This window comes from Cyprinus carpio, chromosome B6, assembly GCF_018340385.1.
Source record: "Cyprinus carpio isolate SPL01 chromosome B6, ASM1834038v1, whole genome shotgun sequence".
Lineage (NCBI taxonomy): Eukaryota > Metazoa > Chordata > Actinopteri > Cypriniformes > Cyprinidae > Cyprinus > Cyprinus carpio.
The window spans coordinates 20,532,148-20,556,057 of NC_056602.1; the positions used below are offsets into that span (position 1 = coordinate 20,532,148).

The 23,910-nt window shown below is 35.7% G+C and overlaps 1 protein-coding gene across 4 annotated transcripts in view; it reads right to left on the reverse strand.

Annotated features, from left to right (window-relative positions):
• The window catches only part of LOC109089388 (gamma-aminobutyric acid receptor subunit gamma-3-like), a 108,659-nt gene extending 85,055 nt beyond the window's left edge, over window positions 1-23,604 (reverse strand). The window contains exons 1-3 of one of the 4 annotated variants that reach the window (XM_042726139.1): window positions 22,670-23,599; window positions 22,426-22,532; window positions 20,587-20,735 (exon numbers count right to left, since the gene is read on the reverse strand). In XM_042726139.1, coding sequence (XP_042582073.1) covers window positions 20,587-20,735; window positions 22,426-22,478 — 202 coding nt within the window. In that variant the 5' untranslated portion in view covers window positions 22,479-22,532; window positions 22,670-23,599. Of the gene's footprint in view, window positions 1-20,586; window positions 20,736-22,425 lie in introns of all 4 variants that reach the window. The other 3 variants (XM_042726141.1, XM_042726138.1, XM_042726140.1) reach the window with 3 other exon arrangements.
• Window positions 23,605-23,910: the final 306 nt, after the last annotated feature.

Consider the following 23,910-nt stretch of genomic DNA (forward strand, 5'->3'; position numbering starts at 1 on the left):
TTAATGCACTTTATGCAGAAGAAGTGCTGAAATCCAACTAAAGACATATTGAAGTAAATTTGATTGTGCTAAAGTGGAACAAAACTTAAAATATTTTGCATTTAAAGGCTGATATTATTCAAAGGTAATAAAACCCTCATCAATAGTGACATTAAAACACTTGAATAGTTGAATATTAAAAAATGTGCATTGTGCACAAGCAGTACTCCAAATAAAGTGGAATTATAACTTTTACATCAGTAATTCTTGAGCGATATGTCAGTAGATATGTTAATAGATTTTAACTATATTTAGTATTAAATAAATGTATTTTAAATATATTACTTTTATACAAGGGTCAGGGTGTATATAAAAAAATCTTAAATATTATCATTCTTAAAGGAGCCGTATGTAGGATTGTGGCCTAAACTGGTACTGCAATCACTATAAAAATACTGTAGAGCAGTGTATCCCCTCCCCCTACCCCCTGACTCGAGGTTGCCAGATGACGAACAGACGTACACAGTAAGTAATTATGTTTATGCTTCATGAGAGATATTTTGATAAGTAATTATGTATTTAAAAAATGTACTAATTGTCATTAGTTAAATATTATCGTAAAGATTTATGCTCGTATGTGACAGTATAATCGTAAAGATTTATGCTCGTATGTGACAGTATAATCGTAAAGATTTATGCTCGTACTTGACAGACAGAACGGTAACTTTTAGTCTAGGCTACTGTCTCAATTACGTTTCAAATTGCCATAATGGGCGTGCTAATGTTGTTTTCCTCAGCGTCTCAGCATAATGACAGAGAAACGGGCTCTTATAATGCATTGCTAATGTTAGCATACGTCCATGTGAGCTAACGTTATGTTACTTTGCACAAACATAAATAACTTTGTTCGACTGTCATGAATATATGACATGTCCATTGACATCAAGTACAAGTTAGCCAAGCATAGATGAATCTTACCTGTCCAGGAGAAAATTAGCAACGTTGGCGTCTATGTTCAAATTCTTCTCCGTTTTCAGCCGTCTCCATCTTTCAAAAGCATCTCCAATACAAATTGTGGTTTTATTTCGGACTTTGTCACGACGAATTTCTGAATTATAACGATGTCTTTTTGATTTAGTAACATTACACATTTTTATCCGACTGGAGTTAGGGTAGGTTACAGCAAAGCTGGCAACACGGATCCCGAAACACTACTGACTTCGTGATTAGTAGATAGGTGGAGGGAGGCGCGTCAGGCCAAAACACAAAATGACAACATCAACATCAGTTGAGGGCTGCAAGTCCACTTTTTAAATGACAATATCCTAGCCGGACTACTGTTGTCAGTGATATAAGTATTTGAAATGAACATGATTTCTTAATGTCTAGTGACACATCAGGGCCATTTTATGATTAATTGAAATAGATTTCTTACATACAGCTCCTTTAATATCTACCCTTATGCAATATTAGTTTATAAAGCTGTAAAGGGAATCTATTTTGATTGTATAGTGTAATTTATGACAACCAAATAAGTAAATTAATTTTACTATCTGATATAGCTTATGATTAAATGACATCAACTAAACAGACAAAATCATTAAATAGCCAACATCTGTATGACAATTAATTCATAATAATATCATACACATACATACTGTACACTGAATACATTTTTGACAAGTCAGTATAATAAGGTCAGCCAAAGTTCAAATTTCTTTTTGGAGAGCAAGACTGCATCTTTATCCTCATACTTCACCTGCTAACAGGCAACAGCATAATTAGCTCAGCATCTGTGGTTAGACTGACAGATAGTAACAATCTAGAGTGATTACTAAAGGAATCTCAGCAGCTGCCTCCAAAGGGCCGACGCTAGCTCTGGTTCTTCACGTCTAGACTTGATCAAAGTCACACTAAGCAAGATCTAATAAAAGAAACAGACAGGTTTCTCATTCCATTTTGCACATTAAATTTTAACAGATTTCCCCCCAAATACTTTTCCTTTAAAATACTGCCATGCTGTGCTTAGCTTTCGAATATGAACGCCTTGGATTTATTCTCTCTGAAGCCATGTGAACATCTATTCATCAGTAGTCAAAATGAAACGAGGACAGGAGGGGTTCTGGGAGGCTAACATTCATCTTCACTTACAGTATGTCCAAACCCTAATGAAAGATTGCTCAGGCAAATCGAGAGTGTACCATCACGGCTCCAAAACTGCAATGCCGCCTGAGACGCTCCAATTCAAATTCCATCCCAATCAGCTGCCTGCAAATATCCACCGCCTGCCAGAGTTTATATTAACACCGCATAAGCTTTGAGAGCTTGGTCGTGTTAGAAAGTGATACAATTTTAATGCTATTCTGTGTGGGAGGACTTGAGGGAGGGTCGGCCCATCACAAGCAATGGGTAGTAGGAGATATTACTTGAAACTTACACCGCTGTGAAGTTTGATGTAGTTGTTTAGCTCCATTAGAGAAGTGCATGTTGCCCTCGGGAAAATATCTGTGCTCTTATTCATTAACCTCAACTGACCTGTGCAAGTGAAATAACAGCATGGGGAAGCTGAGCGCTCACCAATCAGCACTATGGCTTGGGGCAAGACTAATGTCCCACTTGAAACATTTACTGGAAAATATCAAATAGCTGATTTTAAACACTTCTTTGGCTAGCATCTAAAGTCTAAAAGAACAACACTGTTTTTTCTGCATTCTTCATGATAAGGGTCAAACTACTCTTTGAGAGGAGGAAACAGTGACCTGCCTGCCAAAACAACACCTCTCCCTGTTGTTGTGCTTCTACATTTCTTTGCAGACTCTAAAAGGACCTTTGTATTCATTGTGGACTAACGTTTCCAATGAAATGCCTGTCAAAACTGCAAAATCATTGCACACTGTTCCAAATCGCAAGACTAAAATAACAAGTACTGCATGTTCCTCAAAGCACATTTCTTACCGGAAAGACCTTTCACATTCTTTTGGTGTTTTTGAGTCAAAAACAGAGTCACTGGCCAACACCTTTCATCTCCTCCTGTTTGGCGTAGGTGTTTTCATAATGTTCTCACAGTATGCAATCCAAATTTCAGCACACTTCTGCAACAAGGTAAAACTTGTGTTTACTTGGCATTTACATATGAGCTTTGATTTCCAGTAAACCAATAGCACCTCTGGGCTGCTAATGGATCATCGTAGTATTTGAACCAAAATCCCACTAATATCACAAATTGCTCTACTATTTATAACCTCTCACCAGTTCTCTGTACAGTGTAAAGTTGGCAATGCAAAAACACTGAATGCATTAATCGTCCAGATTTTCCTGCTCTGGGTGATGATGAACTCTGTGAATGCATCATCAGCCAAGCAGATGTCTTTGAGGCCAGCTTGCATTTGTGTTAAAAACCGCACACAAATCTGATGACATACTCCACTCAATACTACATGCTGTTTTTACAGATTATAACTTAAATATTTTACTATTTACACAAACACAATATGTCTGCTGTCACAGTAGCCAAACATACATTTTGAGCCAATAATAAAATGTCACATCTGGATCCAGTAACAAGCTCCATGTCTATATACAGTGGGATTCTGAAATGTTCAAAAGTTTGGGATCAGTAAGATTTTCTTTTTTTCTTTTGAAAGAAATTAATACTTTCATTCACCAAGGATGAATTAAATCGATCAAAAGTAACAGTAAAGACTACAGGTACAAACGATTTCTCTTTCAAATCAGTTCTGTTCTTTTGAAGATTTTATTTATCAAATAATCCTGAAAAACAATGTATCACAGTTTCTACAAAAATATTAGGCAGCACAACTGTTTCCAACATTAATATCCAAATCATCATGATTATTAAAATGATTTCTGAATGATAATTTGACAATAAAGAATGGAGTTATGGCTTCTGAATATTCAGATTTGATATCACAGGAATAAATTACATTTTAAAATTAATGATAATATTATTTTGAAATGTATTATCACAATACTTTGGTGAGCATTGCTTTACATATATAGCACTTTTTTATATATTTTTTTTATATTTGGGATCTGTATGTTTTTTCATGCTTATGCTCAGCACAGCTGTATTTATTTGATCAAAAATACAGTAAAACCACTAATATAGTGAAATATAACTACAACTTAAAATAAAAGTTTTCTATTTTAATATACCTTAAAATAAATACTCTAAAACATTTTTGGAACATGGTATGTTTTTTTCAGGAATTCTTTGATGAGTAAAAAGAACAGCATTTATTCAAAATTTTGTAACAATATACACAATACCGTTCAAAAGTTTAGGGTCTGTAAGCTTTTTTTTTTTTTTTTTTAAGAAATTAATACTTTTCTTCAGCAATTATGTTAAATTGACAAAAAATTCAAATAAATTCTGTAACTTTTTATTCATCAAAGAATCCTGAAAAAAAGAATCACAGGTTCCAAGAAATACATTTGTTGACATTTTGAGGAACATTCAGTACCTTTTATTTCAGCTGTGATTTTGCAGAAAAGGTTATTTTTTTTTTTTTATTTTTTTATTTTTTACAGTTAAAAACATATCCATTGTAAGCATATTGTCCACCATCTGTCTACCTCTGCTACAGCCATAGACAGAATGCTCTGTACTGGTGCATTAGAAGAAATTGCAGGGAAGGCGAATCAACAGATCTTAATCAGATGATGTGGTCATTGTCAGAACCTCTGCGAGGCAGATGATGCCTCCGGAAAGGCTGGCGTGTGGGGGCGTGTAAACATCCCTGGGGGGGATGAGTGCTGCTGATCTGTAGCAGGGTAATGACCAGTCAGAGGAGGAGTTTATGTCACAGTGAAGTTGAACCATATCAATGTCAAACACTCAGATGCACAGGAGACATCTGGGAAGATGGGGAGAGCATGATAAACAAGGATGATATGACCAGTGGGCAAGTGATCTCTCTGTCATATCTTTCTCCCTCTCCTGTCATTTCTCATCCCTTCTTTGCCTGTCTTCAGCTTTCATAATGTGCCACATTTATGAATTCTTCCCCTATACAGTATATGTAATTTGGCCCTGAATAAATTGCATTGAATTAATGCTTCTTTCACATTTACAGAAACGCATTTCTGTCAGACAAACACCTATTCCTTCAGGCCAATTGACCACAGTTTGTAATCTTCAAAATATAATTCAGTCTTTCTTTCTGTAATTTAGCTATACTTAATCAGAAAAAGACAATCGTTCATAACCATTTGCCAACAAATCTGCATTATTTCATATCAGGCCATGTATAATTCAATATACTGTAATAAGAAATTACAGTATATTTGTGAAGTGTCATAAGAGCAGTTACTATATTAAACGGTTAGTTCACCTAAAAATGAAAATAAGGCTGCATTTTACTCACCCCCGAGGCATCCTAGGTGTATATGACTTTCTTCTTTTAGACGAATCCAGTCGGAGTTATATTAAAAATTGTCTTTGATCTTTCAAGCTGTTTCATGGCACTCAACGGGTGTTGCATTCCTTCAGTCCAAAAAAGTGAAATAAAAAGCACCCTTCCATAAAAAAAAAGTATCTCACATGGCTCCGAGGGGTGAACAAAGGCCTCCTGTAGCAATTCGATGCACTTTTGTAAAAAAAAAAAAATAATAATCCATATTCAAAATGTAATAATCACTTAAATCTAGTTTGTGCTCACTGTTTTTAATATAACTCCAACTGGAATCGTCTGAAAGAAGAAAGTCATATACACCTAGGATGCCTCGGGGGTGAGTAAAGTGCAGCCTAATTTTCATTTTTGGGTGAACTAACCCTTTAATATGCATATATTTGCATGTATTATTTATTTCTTCCACTAGGGACACTTACATGTTCCAGGGCAGTAACATAAAAAAAAAAAAAATTCCTTAGCAAGAAAAAATTGTTATCATTTTATTTAAAAAAAATGTTTAAAATGTAATTTACATCACATAATGTTATCGAACAAAATACATTGTTTTAGATGTGGAGTAAATATAATATATTTTTTTTTTTTTACCATTTTGGTCCATTAAAAACTGTGCTGTATGTCACTATTAGACATTGTGACTAAATCAATTAAATTAATAAAGTGAAAAGTTTATTTTTTAAAAGGCCAAAAGGCTAATAGTGCCCGCAGTTTAAGAAACACCCTAGTATGCATACCGCTGCAGAATGTTAATAAAAGTTCATACAAATGCTAAAATCTATTACTGCACGTGTTGACAGGAATGCAATCTTCTAAGGTGCCTGCATTTCTAAAATTCTATTTTCTAAATATTTTATAAACAAACAAGATTAATAGGCATGTGCATTCAATTATGCTTAACTTTAAAACCACATTACAATTAATTAAGCTCCAATGCAAATGCCAATTACTCAAAGGGTTAGTTCATCCAAAAATGAAAATTATGTCATTAATGACTCACCCTCATGTCGTTCCAAACCCGTAAGACCTCCGTTCATCCTCGGAACACAGTTTAAGATATTTTAGATTTAGTCCGAGAGCTTTCTGTCCCTCCATTGAAAATTTATGTACGGTATACTGTCCATGTCCAGAAAGGTAATAAAAACATCTTCAAAGTAGTCCATGTGACATCAGAGGGTCCGTTAGAATTTTTTGAAGCATCGAAAATACATTTTGGTCCAAAAATAGCAAAAACTACGACTTCATTCAGCATTGTCTTCTCTTCCGGGTCTGTTGCGTTCACAACACTGCAGTTTAGTGATATCCGATTTGGTGAACAGGTTCAAGAAGATCCGGTTACATCGAGTGATTCATTCGCGAACCGGATATCACTAAACTGCAGTGTTGTGAACGCGCTCACAACAGACCCGGAAGAGAAGACAATGCTGAATCAAGTCGTGGTTTTTGCTATTTTTGGACCAAAATGTATTTTCGATGCTTCAAAAAATTCCAGCGGACCCTCTGATGTCACATGGACTACTTTGATGATGTTTTTGTTACCTTTCTGGACATGGACAGTATACCATACATACATTTTCAATGGAGGATCAGAAAGTTCTCGGACTAAATCTAAAATATCTTAAACTGTGTTCCGAGGATGAACGGAGGTCTTACGGGTTTGGAACGACATGAGGGTGAGTCATTAATGACATAATTTTCATTTTTGGGTGAACTAACCCTTTAACATGTTTGTCATCTTTCATAAATGAGTGCCACTACAGCTATGTCCAGCTCTCTCAAATCCTCCCCTTCATCTCCCTACATCACATTTATAATTTTATTCACTTCCATTTCTTTTCTGCTGTAACCCCTCACTATAATCACACAAGAGCCTTTTAGTAATTTTACATGAATGCTGGATTGAAGTGTTGAGTGTGTGTGTGTGTGTGTGTGTGTGTGTGTGTGTGTGTGTGTGTGTGTGTGTGTGTGAAGGAAAAAGAGAGTGAGAAAAAGACAGAATGTGACAGGGACAGATAGAGAGGAGTCCTGGAATTAGACCCTAGTCAATTAGTGTGACATACGCTGACAGAGATGCCGCACAAAACAAAGCTTGTGGCCACAGGCAGAGTTTTGCCTTACTAGTGCAGATCAAATGAATAGTGTCCTTGTCAAAGGCAAGTTATTGCATTATTCCCATGGAGAGATATTAAGACGCTTGGCAGAGATCTTGTATGGTTGCTGGCATGAGGGATACAGCAAGAAGTGAATGATGTTGTATTTAGTATATGATAAGAGGCTTCTCACACCTTTAGAGCTACAAATTTCCATGACTTATCAATCATTTATGATTACTGGAGAATCACATTCTGTGATTTTCATCTGTACATAAGAAACCAGTCCTTTGAAACAAATAGTCCCCTGGAGGCGAGCATAGTGATTAACCCACAAACAGCTTTTATGAACTGACTACTCACCAACAGCAGGTTACTACATCAAAACTCGACAAAGAACAAAGGCAACATGAGGTCTGTTTGTATCAAACAATGCAGGTCACATGACAAGAACCAACCAATGAGAGACAGGACACATGACTAAGACAACCAATAGGCTTGTTCAAGATGAACTACACTAGCCTGCTGACACTACACTATGAACGACACTTTCTGCTCCCGGTAGTGATGCTCGCACATTCGTTTTCATACACTAACACAGAAGAAAGTGAAATAAATACAATATTTGTCAAATACACAGATGTTTCAGAAACATTTTCATGAGCAACAGAAATACTTTTTATATACTACTTAATACAGTGCCATCTGTTCATGAATAAAGTTCAACATAAACATATACTATTTAAATACAAATAAAGTAGGGATATATATGCTTTTATCTTTTATTTTTTTGATAAACGTGACTCAATATATCAGTGACTACAGTAAAAAAAAAAAATAAACCTTTACTTTTATAAAAACTCAGATTTGTGAGCATTACTGGAATTAAATTGTTAGAATAAACACACAACACATGAAGTACATGTCATCAGAATCTAACCAATGAGAATAAAGTGTGTCGTCATCAAGGCTCTCGCAGCCGATTTTGAGCAACTGCAGCGCCTGACCTGGGCGGCTGGTCTCGTTTTGCTCTCGCAGTACTTTGATGGCACATGTGATTGTAAGGCGGTTGCAGAGCCAATCAAAGTCTGACAAATTTTCTAACCAGAATTAATTGCTTTTGTCAGGCGGCAGCCGATCTTTGCGGCACCGCATGAAGTCGAACAAGCCTAATGAGAAAATGACACACAAACCAATGAACCAATCAAAACATAACACACAGACAAGGGAATCACATGACAGAACATGACTGTGGCCAAACTACAAAATGAAAGACATGAAAACAATCAACAAGAAACAAGACCCAATCCCCATGTTACATCCTTGTAATTAATATATTTATATGATAAATTATTACTACTGAGAGAAAAAAATAATAGACAGAAAATTTGGTGGATAATAGACATCTTCTAATTTAAAAAATCTGAGAATTTTCAGTATATATTATATAAAATAATCTAATTTAATCTAAAAATTGAGAGTACATTCCTATGTTTTGATCAAATTGTATTATGTATTATGTTTCAAAAATCTGTGGTCAGTAAGAAGAAAAAAAAAACAGATGAATGCTGTTCTTCTGAAAGTTCCATTCAATCATCAAAGAGTATTGAAACATATTCCACATATCCCACAAAAATATTAAGCAGCATAACTGTAAAAATCTACATATTGTAAGGATTATGCAACACTGAAGACTAGAGTAACAACTGTTGAGAAAAAAATAAAATAAAACATTTTAAAATAGAAAACTATGTACTGTAATGCATTTTACAATATTATTGTTTTTTTAAATAAAAGAAAAGTCTTGGTGTCTTTCAAAAACATTTACCAACCCCAAAACTTTTAACTGCATTGTATCACACCTTTTTTATAATTTACTTTTCCAAGCCTGGAAAGCACAATTTAAAACTGCCTAAAATTCACAGATCTTCTGTGAGAACCCAGGTTACAAAAACGTGCATTTCATCTATTGTAAGCAATTCAAGTTGTCAAAAAAATCTAAAGACTGATCTGAAACATACAGAGAGGATTGCTCTTCTGATATAACAAAGCTGAAGAAATACACATACAGCATTTCACACCAACTTATCTCAGTGTCACTTTGTGTCTGAAGCCGTGTTAACCTACGATAAGAACTCATGATCCTGTGGAGGAGGGTGATCTTTAAGGCTTACATCCTGGCAGAAAGGTGTTAAGCATTCCTTCATGCTCACCTTTTCTACCTAATTAGGAGCGTCAGACTTCTTGCACAGTTGCTGGATTATGAGGGATTTCAGCATCACTACACTAAATAAATGGGGTCTAGTCCAGGTGAATGAACAGAAGTGTGTCTGGCTGATGCTTTCTCACATCAAGCCAAAAGGGTTTGGATTAATGAAGCCGAGTCTGACTCTCTTTAACTCCTGCCCTCCTTCCACAGATGCATATAGGCTCATTACAGGATGATATGTCAAGGGGTTTTGAAATATTCAATGAGCAGGGGCAGATATCCAAGTCAAGACCTGGAACATGCCACTGATGCTGAGAGGGAAATAGACATATGAGGCAGGTGGCATGACACGGAGGTAACAGGCCTGTGAAAATGGCTGGGATCAGACTGTTGGCCTACTGAAGAGCCAGAGGAAAACAGAGAAGCACTCTGACAGCTGGGCTTGCTTACCTTTATTAATAGGGATTAATCAAGACTAGCAGCCAATTCCAGCACAATCTGGTAATGCTTTAACCAGGAGGGTCTTGAAGAGAATTGGTGTTAATGAGTGGTATTTGTTGGTTGACAAGTGATAAATGTCCACTGGACATAGACCTTTAGCTTTAAAGGTATAGTGCATGCAAAAATGAAACTGTCATCATTTATTCACCCTCATGTTGTTCCAAACCTGAATGAAGAGCACAAAATAATTTTTGAAGATATTTTGAAGAATGTTTAAACTGTTGTTCTTACAATTACAGTTAGCGAGGGCCAAGACGATACTGACTTTTTCCCCATTGTATGGGAACAATAAACCATACCCTTCCTTAATCTGAATGAAAGAAAAGACATTCAGTTTCTTGTTATCCAGTTAAACTCCATTTAACTTAATTTAATTGGATTATGTCAAATTAATGCACTTTAGTAGTTTTAAATCAATGTCATTAAGTTTGTCAAAACTCAATTTACAAATGATTATTTAATTAATTCCATGTCAGTCCAACTTAATTTGGTTTATTATGATTAGTGTCACTATATACATCAATAGCACATGTTAGCATGCCACACTTGATTTTTTTTTATTATATGTAGAATTTGATCTAATGTTTACCTCATGTACCCGTATGAATCCAGTCCCCGTGATTTTGCCAAGTAAGACATATTCCTGGATTAACATCTTTTGTTGATCCTGGATCAACATTACTGTCCAAAAATACAGACTTAACCCAATCCCTACCCCTAAACCTAACCTTACCCATAATTTATTCCTAAAATCAAAGGGAAATGATAGCTGATTAACAAGGGTGTAAAAGCACCCAATCCTGATTGTAAACCTAAAACTGACATTTCCTGAAAAGTTATCTCTCAAGTCTGATTGGTTGATTGGAATGATGTTCCTAGATCAACAAGGATGTTGATCCAGGAACATGTTGTACTTGGCCAAATCACGCTCACTGTATGAATCCACAGTACAAGCTCCACTCTTCAGCACAATATAACTACTGTAACAAAAATATCTTCTGCAGTACATCTCTAACATAAATGAACACTGAATGTTGCCTTTCTTTAAAGTCTTGCCAAATGGTCCCATGCAAAGCATGAAAATATATGTTATAGAATTAAAAAGGTAGAATTTAAGAAAGTTTTGTCAGCAAAAATAATTTGCATAGTTACAACCTAAAAGGATAAAGTAAACTGTCATTTTAAAGATTAAAGTGTACTGAACATAATAAATGTTCAAAACTGTGTTAATAGAACTCATTTTATTTAAAGAAATTGAAAAGCAACAAAAGTCATCATTTTCAATGTTCAAACCAATTTTAAACAAATCTTATTTTGTGTTCTGCAGAATAAAGAAATGCATACAGGCTTAGAACAGCATGAGCGTGATTACTGTAAATGATGACAGAATTCTCAATTTCATCTCTTTATGTGCACTCTTGGCTTAGCAGTTTACCTTGATTGACTTTTACAATATCTAAAATAAAACAAATAATTATTGTGATGGAAAGCCTCCTTCTCTTTCTAAAAATATCTAAAGACTGTTAACATGCTATTTCAGTTCCATCAGCTATATCCATTTTAAAACATCAAGTAAGCAAATCAGACCTTGATGATGAGAAGTTGAATTATTGAAAGGTTGTTTGGGCATCTGTCCTTGCCGGCAGCTGCACATCATACTACGGATATTGTTCAGAAATGTCTGAAAGGAAGCTCCTTTTTTTTAGTCTTAAAGACTAAGATGCCCTCAAGTGAGATGGAAAATGTCAAAGTAATTTACTTGTATTTTCTCCATTTTTGAATGCAAAGGTAGCTTGCGACACCGTTTCTTCCTGGAAAATTTTAAATTTCATACACAGGCTCTTGAGTGAGTAAGAACATTCCACCTCATATTATTTTGTGTGATACTAAAATTTTTCACAGTTATATCATTTTGTATGCATTCAGTATTTCTCGTCGCTTCCACAGACCCCAGAACAGGATGTGCAGATTGCATGGAGATGAATGAGTTTCAGTGGAACACAGCTCATTAAATAAACATATATGTAGAAGACATAGAGACAAGGAGAGAGGGAACACAGTAAAAGACTGAACAAATATTTTATAATATAATATTGTAGAACATTACATTTTGAAAAGTTTTCTTATTCTTAAAATGTGATTTATTTCTGTGATGGCAAAGCTGAATTTCATTCAGTGACTTCAGTGCCACAAAAATCATTCTAATTAACAGTTATGCTGCTAAATGAAACTGTGATTATGTTTTTCAGGATTCTTTGATAAATAGAAACTTCAAAAGAATGGCAACTACATTGTTACAGAAGATAAATGTCACTTTTGATCTATCTATCTATCCATCCATCCATCCATCTATCTATCACTTTTGGTGTGATACTGATAGCATCATGAGGTAAAATATTGCAGTACTCTTGTAACAGTTTTTTTTACCCTTTTATAAATATAAATTATTAATTACTAAATATTAAATATCTGTACTTGTGCCAGGACTGTGTGGATAAAGGACTGCCTCTCATATATATATATATATATATATATATGTGTTGCAACAATATATTGATATTCTCAATGTTACCCAGAAAACAGGATACAGGTTTAACTCAATCGCAATACTTCTGCTTATTGTTACACTGTCAGATATGCAAAATAAAACTCTCGTATCTCTTGCTCTGGCTAATGTGTGTAGACCACCAGGGCCGTATACAGATTTCCTAAAAGAATTTGCAGATTTCCTCTCAGACCTATTAGTTACCATTGATAAAGCGCCAATTGTCAGAGATTTTAACATTCACGTTGATAATACAAATGATGCATTAGGACTTCTGTTTACTGACCTAATAAAAGTCTTTGAGTCAAGCAAAACGTCACCGAGCCCACTCATCGTTTTAATCATACGCTAGATTTAATGATATCGCATGGAATCCATCTTACTGACACAGATATCATACCTCAAAGTGATGGTGTTACTGACCATTTCCTTGTTTTGTGCATGCTGCATATTACTGATATTAACTATATCGGGTCCACTTTATCGTCCGGGCAGAACTATTGTTCCAGCCACCAAAGACAGATTCACAAATAACCTGCCTGATTTATCTCAGCTGCTCTGTGTCCCCATAAATACACATGAACTAGACGAAATGACTATCAACATCTTAATACATTAGAAGCTGTTGCCCCCATCAAATTGAAAAAGGTTAGAGAAAAAAAAAACTTACTGTGCCATGGTACAACAGTAATACCCATTCTGTCAAAAAAGAAACTTTTTTTTAGTTTTGAGTGCAAATGGAGAAAAACTAACTTGAAAATTTTTAGAATTGTGTGGAAAAACAGTATGTCCAGTTATAGGCAGGCTCTAAAAGTTGCCAGGGCAGAGCTTATCCACAAACTCATAGAAAATAACCAAAACAATCCAAGGTTTTTATTTAGCACAGTGGCTAGCTTAACAAATAACCAGAAATCTAAATATTCCCTCACAGTTTAATAGTAATGGCTTTATGAATTTCTTCACTGATAAAATAGATAACAGCTTCGTTTTATCCCACCCAATGATAACCAACAACATGCCTATTAAATCCTGCACCCACTAAATTACTGAAAGAGTTGATACCTGTAGCAGAAAAAAGCTTCTCAATATTATCAACTCGTTATCTTTAAGTCATGTCCAAAAACCATTCAAGCTGGCGGTTATTAAGCCTCTTATTAAGAAACCACAACTAGATCCTAGTGAAGTGTCAAATTACAGACCCATTTCAAATCTTCTGTTTATGTCTAAAATTTTTGAAAAAAATTGTGTCTGCTCAATTGTGCTCCTTCCTGCAAAAAAAGAAAAAGAAAAAAAGATCTCTGTGAAGAATTTCAGTCAGGTTTCAGGCCCCACCATAGCACAGAAACTGCACTTGTTAAAATTACAAATGACTTGCTTCTTGCATCAGACCAAGGCTCCATCATTTTACTTGATCTTAGTGCTGCGTTCAACACCATAGATCATGACATACTCATAGATCGATTACAAAACCATACAGGTATTCAAGGGCAAGCTTTAAGATGGTTTAGATCCTACCTGTCCGATCGCTACCACTTTGTTTATTTAAACGGGGAGTCATCTCAATTATCACCAGTATGGAGTGCCACAAGGATCTGTCCTAGGTCCTCTGCTATTTTCAATATACATGTTGCCCCTTGGTAATATTATTAGAAAATACAGGATTAGTTTCCACTGTTATGCTGATGATACTCAACTATCACCACTGAAGATACTACTAAATATTGTAGAAACTTAATTTTCTGTAAAGTTGCTCTTCAACGATCTGTATCGTAAAAACAGCTATACAAATAAACTTGAATTGAATTGAATATACCTGCCTTGACTGAGCACTCCAAAACAGAAAAGAAAATATATGAGTGAAAAAGAAAGATAAAGTAAGGACAATGAAGCCATTTCTGCACAGTGTTTGCATTCACCTGAGCTTGTGCCTGTGAGAATCAAATCTTTTTTGGTGCTACTTTTGCACAATCATTCTGGCACACAAACACATGCTCTCATATTTTTTATGGTTAGTGGCTGATGATAAAACAGAAGTTGCATTCGCTGATGGCAAGAAGGGCTTAGAGGTGAAGGCATGTGCTTAACACAAATCAGCTTTATGCACTCTCACTCTGCATACACACACACACACAAATTTTCCCACACTGGCATTCTTTTGCCTGAAGGCTTGTGTACAGTCCCTGTCTCTATACTCCTCTCTCTTCCTCCCTCCCACATTCGGTCTCTTTGTTTCTGGCCCATTACTTCTTTCTCACCTCATACTGTCTCTCCGCTGCGATAAAAATCACAACATAGTAATGACCAGATCGCCTCCCCCGACTTTCCCACACCACCCCCACCACCCCCACCACGCCATAGATGAATCTGGGCTAACACAAACTAGCACTTTATAATGAGTGTTCCTCCAGGGGGCTGGTCAGGAGGCTTATCCAAAGCGAACCAATTCTTTTTTCCTCGATTTATGCAGCAGACAGAGCAGACTGCTCTAGCACTTCTGCCACTTGCCATACGCCATCCGCCTTATGAAGGAAACTTGCATGGATGGCCCAGGATCGGCTTCCTGAATTCCAATGCGCCTGTGTCACATGTGTTTAATGTCCCTAAACCCTCTTATCCAGTCTTTCCTCTGCCCTGGTAATGATGTCGCCCGGCTGAGCGAGGCTCAATGCACATGAAAAAGAAGAGAAGAGGGAGGCTGACCCACTTTGAAGGGTTTCCCCTACAGCTCAGCCTAAAAGAGAGCTGACACAATTGGGCCACTGTGACACTGCTACTGCTGCGACAGTTGTGGTGTCAATACCAAAAGAGCACACACATGTCGTGCACATGTACACTCCCAGAGATCCATACAGATATCACTTTTAAAGGTGCAGTTCTTCCAGAAGAAAAAAAAAAAAAAAACATTATTTACTCCAAACACAAAAACTTTCTATTTTATTGTCAAGCAAAAATTATTTTTGTTTTATATATACATTAGTTACATTGACAAATTAATAGTTTTTACATTTTATAAATATCAAATAATAAAAAAAGTTTAAGACTACTATGCAGTACTATGCTTAAAGTTTTCTTAAGCTATACCATGGCTTTGACTAAGAAAAAATGCTGCCTATACCAAAACCATATACTATTACTCTTCAGTCAGCTAGATAACTGAGTCAGTGATTTTGTATTTGTGAATGAATCAGTCAGATTTGTAAACAAACAGATTTAGGGCTTTTTGGCTTTTCATTAAGTCTTTTTTCAGACTAGTGGAAAGAAAGCATCTAAAATGCACTTTTAATAGCACTTTATCTATTTGTTTCTGTAGATTTTGGTTACAATACATATCTTTAAAGGCTGTTTTTTCAAGATGAATTTTTTCTCCTGTACTAAGCCAAAAATCTCCACTTCAGGAGATTTACACTTACATGCACCAAACTTTACAGTTTTATTCCTATCTTGAAGGTTTTTACAGAGGGGTTTGTTCCTATATAATTTGACTGGTTTTATACAACATGAATGAAAAATTTTTGAAAATGGTAAAAATTAAAAAAAAAAAAAAAAAAAAATAAAAAATAAAAGATTCCTGGCCGTTGACTGTATTTTCTGATTTACGGAGAGATTAAAAGAGATATCCAAAATCCCCTCTGCAAAAACCTTTGAGTCTAATATGTCAACAAAATTATACAATAATTTTGAAACTGGCTTTATTCAATGTTAAGATATGTGTTCTAGAAATACAAACAAATTTGTGCATATTTAGTTAGGTAATACCTCATTGCATATTTAAACATAACATTTCAGAAAACAAGTAATACAAAATTGCTTGTAATTCTTAATTTAATCAGCTGGATAAGTATGGTATTAATTACATTTTTACACAGTTTATTTTGGCTGTCTCACCTTAAGATATAAGTGAATAAAAATGGTTTCGCTGGGAATTGAATATGACCTTAACATTGCTAGCCATGATTTTGAGCTAGACGAGTGTATGAAAAAAAATAGGGTGAATAAATATTAACAGACTTTTTATTTTTGGGTGAACTATTCCTTTAATCTTATCATATCATCTATAAAGCACTCCCACAGAAAGTATATCTGTTTATTATGGACTAAATGAGATGCTATACTGCATGTCAAAAAACATCTAATTAGCCTGTTTAATATGCATCCATCTTTTCCAAAACATGTCAATATGTGATTTACAGTCTATTACTGTTGAATTCCTTGTTGAAAAAAAAAAGCATCTGCCCCCCTCTCTAATTGCACCTGCATATTAGCTTTAATGCACCAGTCGTTTTCATGTTTTCAGAAAGCAGTAGCCATGTGACCCTTACAAAAGACAACCCTTGTAACTAGCTGATTGAACTTAGCACAAATGGCACCTTGAACATTGGCCAACAAAAGAAACAAAACCATCAAATGAATGCTGAAGAGGGAAGAGTGCTATCTGAAGCTTATTCCTAGAAGTCAGTGAATCACTGGTCAAATCACTGGCAAAAATGGACCCTAATGAGAAAACAAAGCTAATAAAAACAAACTTGAAGCAACAGGTTCTTTGCACACAACTTGCAGCCTTCCAGCTAATTCACTTCCACAGATGCACTACCATCCGTTGACAAGCTCCATAAAACACTGGCATGTTTAAGACTGACGTTAATGTACTATTAATCACAGGCATTCAGGATAATGCACCGGCGCAATAATCAAATCAAATCTTGTGGATGAGTTCGAGGACAACATCATGGAGATTCAGGAAACTGGCAGTGGCAAGGGTTTACAGAAGCTCATCTTATAATAACAGGCATAATAAGAATAGAATGGGAAAAAATAACCTGAGATTGCTTTGTACAACCTCTAAGTCAGTAAAATGCAATATTATGACAATAGCAATATGCAATACATCTGGTTTCAGTACATTTCACTAGAAGGGGATTCAGAAAATATGCTGATAAACAGTAAAGGATTCTGTTATGTAGAGCTCTTGATTTGGGTATTTGTTCTGTAATCTTCCCAATTTGCAACTGCAGTAGGTATGAATTTTTCATTGTTAATATATTTCACAATACTATTTTGCCACACAATTGACCAAAAAAACAAGAAGATATTTAGCCATTTTATAGAGGACAAAAGGGAAAACAAGTTCTGCAGGGATTTTCCATAGTGAAAACGCAATCAATATTTTTTAAATCTCATTGAGGGAGGTTTATCGAACAAACTTGTGATTTACGTCCAAATGAAAGGATGGCTCTACAAAGAAAATTATTTATATGCTTAAATCAGGATTAATTTGTGTCCAACAAGAACCTGGAAAAATTTTCATCTAGTGCTGATGTTATAAGGTAATAAACAATATCATACTGAGATCTAGCAGCCTATCACACAGCAGAAATAAACACAACAGCTAGTCATTCTGTGTCAATAATAAGTCTGCATGTTCTGCATGAATGCATGGAGTAATTTTGTCCACCACACAAACTCTAACACGTGACGCTCACAGTGTTTGGAGCATCTGATGTCTGAATACATGAGGATATGAACACATGAACTTCACCTTGAGAAAAACTACCATCAAATACACAATGCAATTCAAGGATCTTCACAAAATAATAATAATAATAATTTTCAAGAATATCGTACAAACAAGATATGTTGCAACCATATTTTAATTTGTACAATTCGTCAAATCTTATTTGTTGTAAATTAATTATATTTTCATATGATTAAATTTTTATGATTAATTCAATTGTTAAAGTTTTATCAATTAATTTCACTAGATTACAATTAAATTTGTGTTAAATTATAAAACAAACAAAAAATCCTTAAAAAATCCAATTTCTTGGAGGACTAAACTAAAAGTTAGCTTACTTGGTGGAGTTTAATTGTAAACAAACAAGTTATGTTTACATTCATTCTCATGGTCTAACAAACATGTGGAAAGCATTTCTTTCCCCAATAATGGTATTGTGATAAATATTGATATTGTATGAAACGGAAAACAATATTGTGATAATATTTTGGCCATACCACCTAGCTCTATTATATAAGATATGAGATGGCCTTGAGGAGTTGTTTGTTTTTAATCTATCATGAATCATACGTATTTGCGCTATTTGCAGCAAAGCAATCATACCTGCTGATTCAATACACACAACTCATCATGAAGCTGAACAGAACAACATCACAGAGAAACTTAATACAGAAATGCTAGCAGATAAATAATTATGGGAAAAAGAGGATTCTATTATTTGCACTCTATTCTTGTACTTCATAAACAACTTGCATGTGAAAACGGTTCAAGAGCTACTGTATTTATTTATTCTAGCTACGAATTCTGCACGGAGAAAAAAACAAGGAAATTACATTTCTGACTAACAACAGTCTAAAGTGTGGTGATAAAGAAAAAAACGGAAGGAAAAAGAACAAACAAAAGTGTGTGTGTGTGTGTGTGTGTGTGTGTGTGTGTGTGTGTGTGTGTGTGTGTGTGTGTGTGTGTGTGTGTCCCCAGTTGTAGGAATTATATTAGATACCCTTTCATTGACCCACTCTGCACTTGAGTTGACAGTTCTGAGACGTGCCCACCATCTCTGTTCCTCGGTTTATGGGGACTTCACTGGAATATTTCGACTTCCTTAAGAGTGTCTTCATACATAGTACCACTGCCATTCAGTGGCATTCTTGATTATATAGCAGTACAATTCTCTCCAGACAGACTGAGTTTTTCAGTACAAAAGTGAAAAACACAAGCTATTTCACGGCAAGGTGGCTCGGAGGCAATATGCTTGATTTGTGTGGGTTGTTGTAGGTGTGGTGTGTGTGTAAGAGAGCACATAAACTTAGTCTTCCTCTTAGAAATCAGACATGAGTATAAGAAATATAATTTGGAGACTGTCATCCATCAAACATTGAGGTTGTTCTTCTCATTGAAAGGAAACAAAAAACATGTAGAAACGGTGAGATTTTTGCAGGGATAGGCGTTCTAAAATGCTTCAAATCCAATAAGATTCAATATATCACAACGATGCCACAAAACCAATAACAGACCTGACAGATGTGTCAAGAGTGGTTGTGATGTTCTGCGGTGACATCTCAGATGAAGTACAGAATGCGCTGCTTGAATTGCAGATTGTGATTTCCTCTCATGGCACTCTATTTAGTTGCATTTACTAGAAAATAGCATCAATCTCAACCCTGAGATATGTTGAGAAATGAAAATTTCATGTTATTCTGACGGAACGCCTGAAATTTCCTGACTGATCCATGAATCCTGCATTCATAGAGGTACTCTTTAAGCTAATATAACTCTTGAAACACATGAAAACAAGCAAATCTGTGAGATTACATGCAAAAGTGGATTGTAGTGCAGTCTATAAGACTGTTAAGAGCACTGCGTGGTAGAAGAAAAAAAAGGAGAGAAAAAATATGAAATGCCTCTATAAACAAGTGGAAAATCATGGGAAAATATTCCACTGCTCCAGGAATTCAATTACTTAATGCAAAACCATAAACCCACTGCTAACTCTAAGTGTCTCTCAAACATTGAAAACATTTAACATTTTTATTCTTCATAGTATAAGGAAATTCGTGTCGCTTAGTGCAATTTGCAGGTGTAGTCTCTACCACAGTGTGAAGCTAATGCACTTCACCAGTTTACAAAAACATGAATTGTTGGGGTAAACACAGCAGTTGGACTTTAAAGTAAATTCAATTTATGTATATGACATAGATTTGTAAATGGAGCTCCAAGATGAGTAAGGGTGAAGGCAGTAAAGCTGAATGGATTTCAGCACCATGGACAGCTCAATGCAGCTACACAGAGTCCTCAATGACTGCATTTAAAAAAACACTTACCTCCAATATCTGGCCGCAGCTTTTTGTCATACTCCTTTAGTAAGTTGTTTAGTATTTGCGTTGCATCTGTCTCGTGGGTTTTGGGGGCCAACATTTGATTCACAGTAACGTCGTCGTACTCATCATCCTCAGAAGCGACTGTTTGAGAACTGAAGACATAAAAGAAAATGTATTCCACAGGTCACGGTTGAGGTCTTTTTCTGTCTCAGCTTGTCAATAATCAATTGTTTTGAAGACAATAATTAATACATCTATGTCAGAATTGAATAGTTATAGCAATGTGGAATAGCAGAAACATATTATTCACCATTTTCAAAGAAGGAGGAATAGTAAGCAGTCAGACAATAAAACCAATATAGAAGTAGAAACCGTGTTGCACTCTCATAAAAATGCCAGTTAAAGGTTGGGTTTCCCAAAGCACTCAGTAGAACTTCAGTCACCAGTACAGTTAGTTAGACTTATTCTCTACTTATTTTATAATTCTCTGCTTATTAAATTATATTAATACATTTTGTTGACTTCAAAACCATTGTATACTATATCCATCACACTTGAGACATAAATTTACAAGGTATAACCTTCTGTAGGCTTACTTTTGCAAGCTTAAGTAACTAACTGCAACAGAGAGACAATATATTCTTCATTATGATAGGTATTTAACAAGGAAAGAAATATAATCCTATAAAAATAAATACATAGAGATCGGCAGGTAATTGGCTTGAATATTATTACTATAAACATATATCAATTTATATAATGATGAGTTAGCATTTTGTCAGTAGAGTTAAATCAGAAGATAGAATGAGATATAGATGTAGAAACAAAATAAAATATCGGTTCTAAATATCAGTTATCTGACACTTAAATATTAAAATAATAGCCAACTGTATGATCTCTACAAATAAACAATAAATAAACAAAAAATATGTAATGTTAACATATTACATTTGAGTAAGAGAGTGCTAAATGAGTGACTCTCTCTCTTCCTTCAACAAGGACAGGTTCGTATCTAATCCATTAGCCCTGTCTGTACCACGACATATTCACATATTGCATGGTATATATATGTATGTATGTCTATGTCTATGTGTGTGTGTGTGTGTGTGTGTGTGTGTGAGTGTGAGTGTGATTACCTGGACATGGTTTGTGTGTGTGTGTGTGTGTGTGAATGCAAAGAATGATGCACTTCTCTTGCAAATCATTCAATACAAGTTCATCATATTCTTGCCAGAGCACAATCATTTCTAAAATTCAATTGGAAACTGTTTAACAACTTTAACTACCTCGACACAAAATAGTATTCGATTTCCACGTTTGCCAACATTTCCACCCCGTTTTCTAGCAAGTCAAACTTTCGGACATACTTAGTTCAGCACCTTTAGAACTGACAGCTCCAGTAGCGACGCACACATGCGTTATCTTCACCGTGAAATAACGTACGACGTTAGTTAAGATTAGTTAAAAGCGTGATTGGAAACGTTATCAGAAAACCCAGACAAACACCAATCTCACAGATGACACCTACACAGATGCGGTTTAGAAAATAGACAATAGAGATCTAAGTCTTATACAATTGCACTACGATAAAATAAATAAAGAAATAAAACTACTGCAAAGATTGAAATAAAGATACACAAAGTCTTTTGCACTTCCTAAATAGCACAAATCAAAAGACTTATTCCTAAAGTTAGGTGCTGAGTGCGTACATCACATCTTCATCGCCAGATTGGTGATATATTATGTGGCATCACGCTAGACTGTGCATAAGAAAACTGCAACAGAATCACTCTTATGAACAATTAATTAATGCCAAGACAAAGAGAGTAGAAAGGCACTTACCATGCACGAAATACTGACAGAAGTAAGAAGTAGAGGAACAATTTGGTGAACATGTTTTAGGTGAGATTGACTCCGTGTTGAATGTGGTACACTGCACGGAGACTCTTCTAAGAAGAAAAAAAGTGGCACAGTTGCAGCCTTTTCTTCCAGGCTCAATTAAAACAGTGGCGAGTAGTCGAGGTTATAGTCCAACGGGAACGGTGAGACCTCCTCGGCTAGTGTCCGGTGCTTAAAGTTCTCTTACATTGGCAGTTAGCGGGATCAAATAAAATATCTGCTCCTTGAAGTTGCGCTGCTTTCGATTGCACCACCAGATACACATACTGACGTCCACACAGAGGCAGAGCGCAAACTTCCCAAGTGGACACCTTCAAACCCCAAACGCACCCGCTAGTTTCTGCAAATTACGTTACGTCATTAAAAAAAAAAAGTCTGCCTTCCCAGACGCTTCGGCGGAACTTGAGATCCTCGTCGGGTACAGCGTCAGAATGCTTCGAGGAGAGACATTAAAAAGCGTCTGTTTACAGTATCGCTATCAGCTAGGTAAATGATTACCGCGCGGACTGTGTTCGAAATGCAAATTGGCGCGTAATTGCTGTAATTACTTTGCACGTGCATTGATCGCAGCGCGATTAACCCGATAATAGAGCAAGATAGAGGGTGAAGAAAATGTCATCAACCAATTTGGAGTCGAATAAATTACCACAGGATATTATTCAGTACATCGCACTATGATGTTTCTGGCATAAATATAGTTACAAATGCATTTTTCTGTAAGTTACTTTGCCATTTGCCGTATTATTGCCAGTGAAATGTCATTCGTCTTTCTTTAGTTCTTTGTTTTACTATCTGAGACGGATATATATAACTACTGCTTCTAATTTAACATTTAAAGCTAGAGAAACGTCTATCCATACGCTGTCCTCGCATTGTTGTGTCTGTATGGGAGCAGGTGCACTTATGCAGTATAATATTTGAGAGACAGCGCCGACATTTATCACCACAGGCAGCTCCCAGTCGCCCACGCACTTTGGAAAAAACACAAGCCCCTTTCTCTCTAGCTTTGCTCTGCGTGTTTTTTTCCTCAGACTTCTCTCTAGAAGGTTCAGTATTTGTGGTACTCTAAACACGCCAAAAGCAAATCTACTTGTGAATATTTAAAAGTAGTCCTTTGTCATTATGGCGAAATGTAAATAAATAAATAGACAAGAATAATAAAAACAAATAAATAGTTCCAATTAGCTAAAGTGCGTATTTTCGAAACGGTAGCATCACCCAATGTACCTAATTGATAAAATTGCAATTGTTTCAAACAGGTTTCCCCGTGCATTCCCCCGTCTGCCATTGGTCAGCTACACAGATAGTCCCGCCCCAAACGCACGCTATTGGGTGAGTCTTCGACGTGCTTGTTGGGAGCGAGTGTTTGGTAACCCCACATTGCATCAGTGGTGACATTTTTTAGGAGAAATCCTTATTTCTTTATCT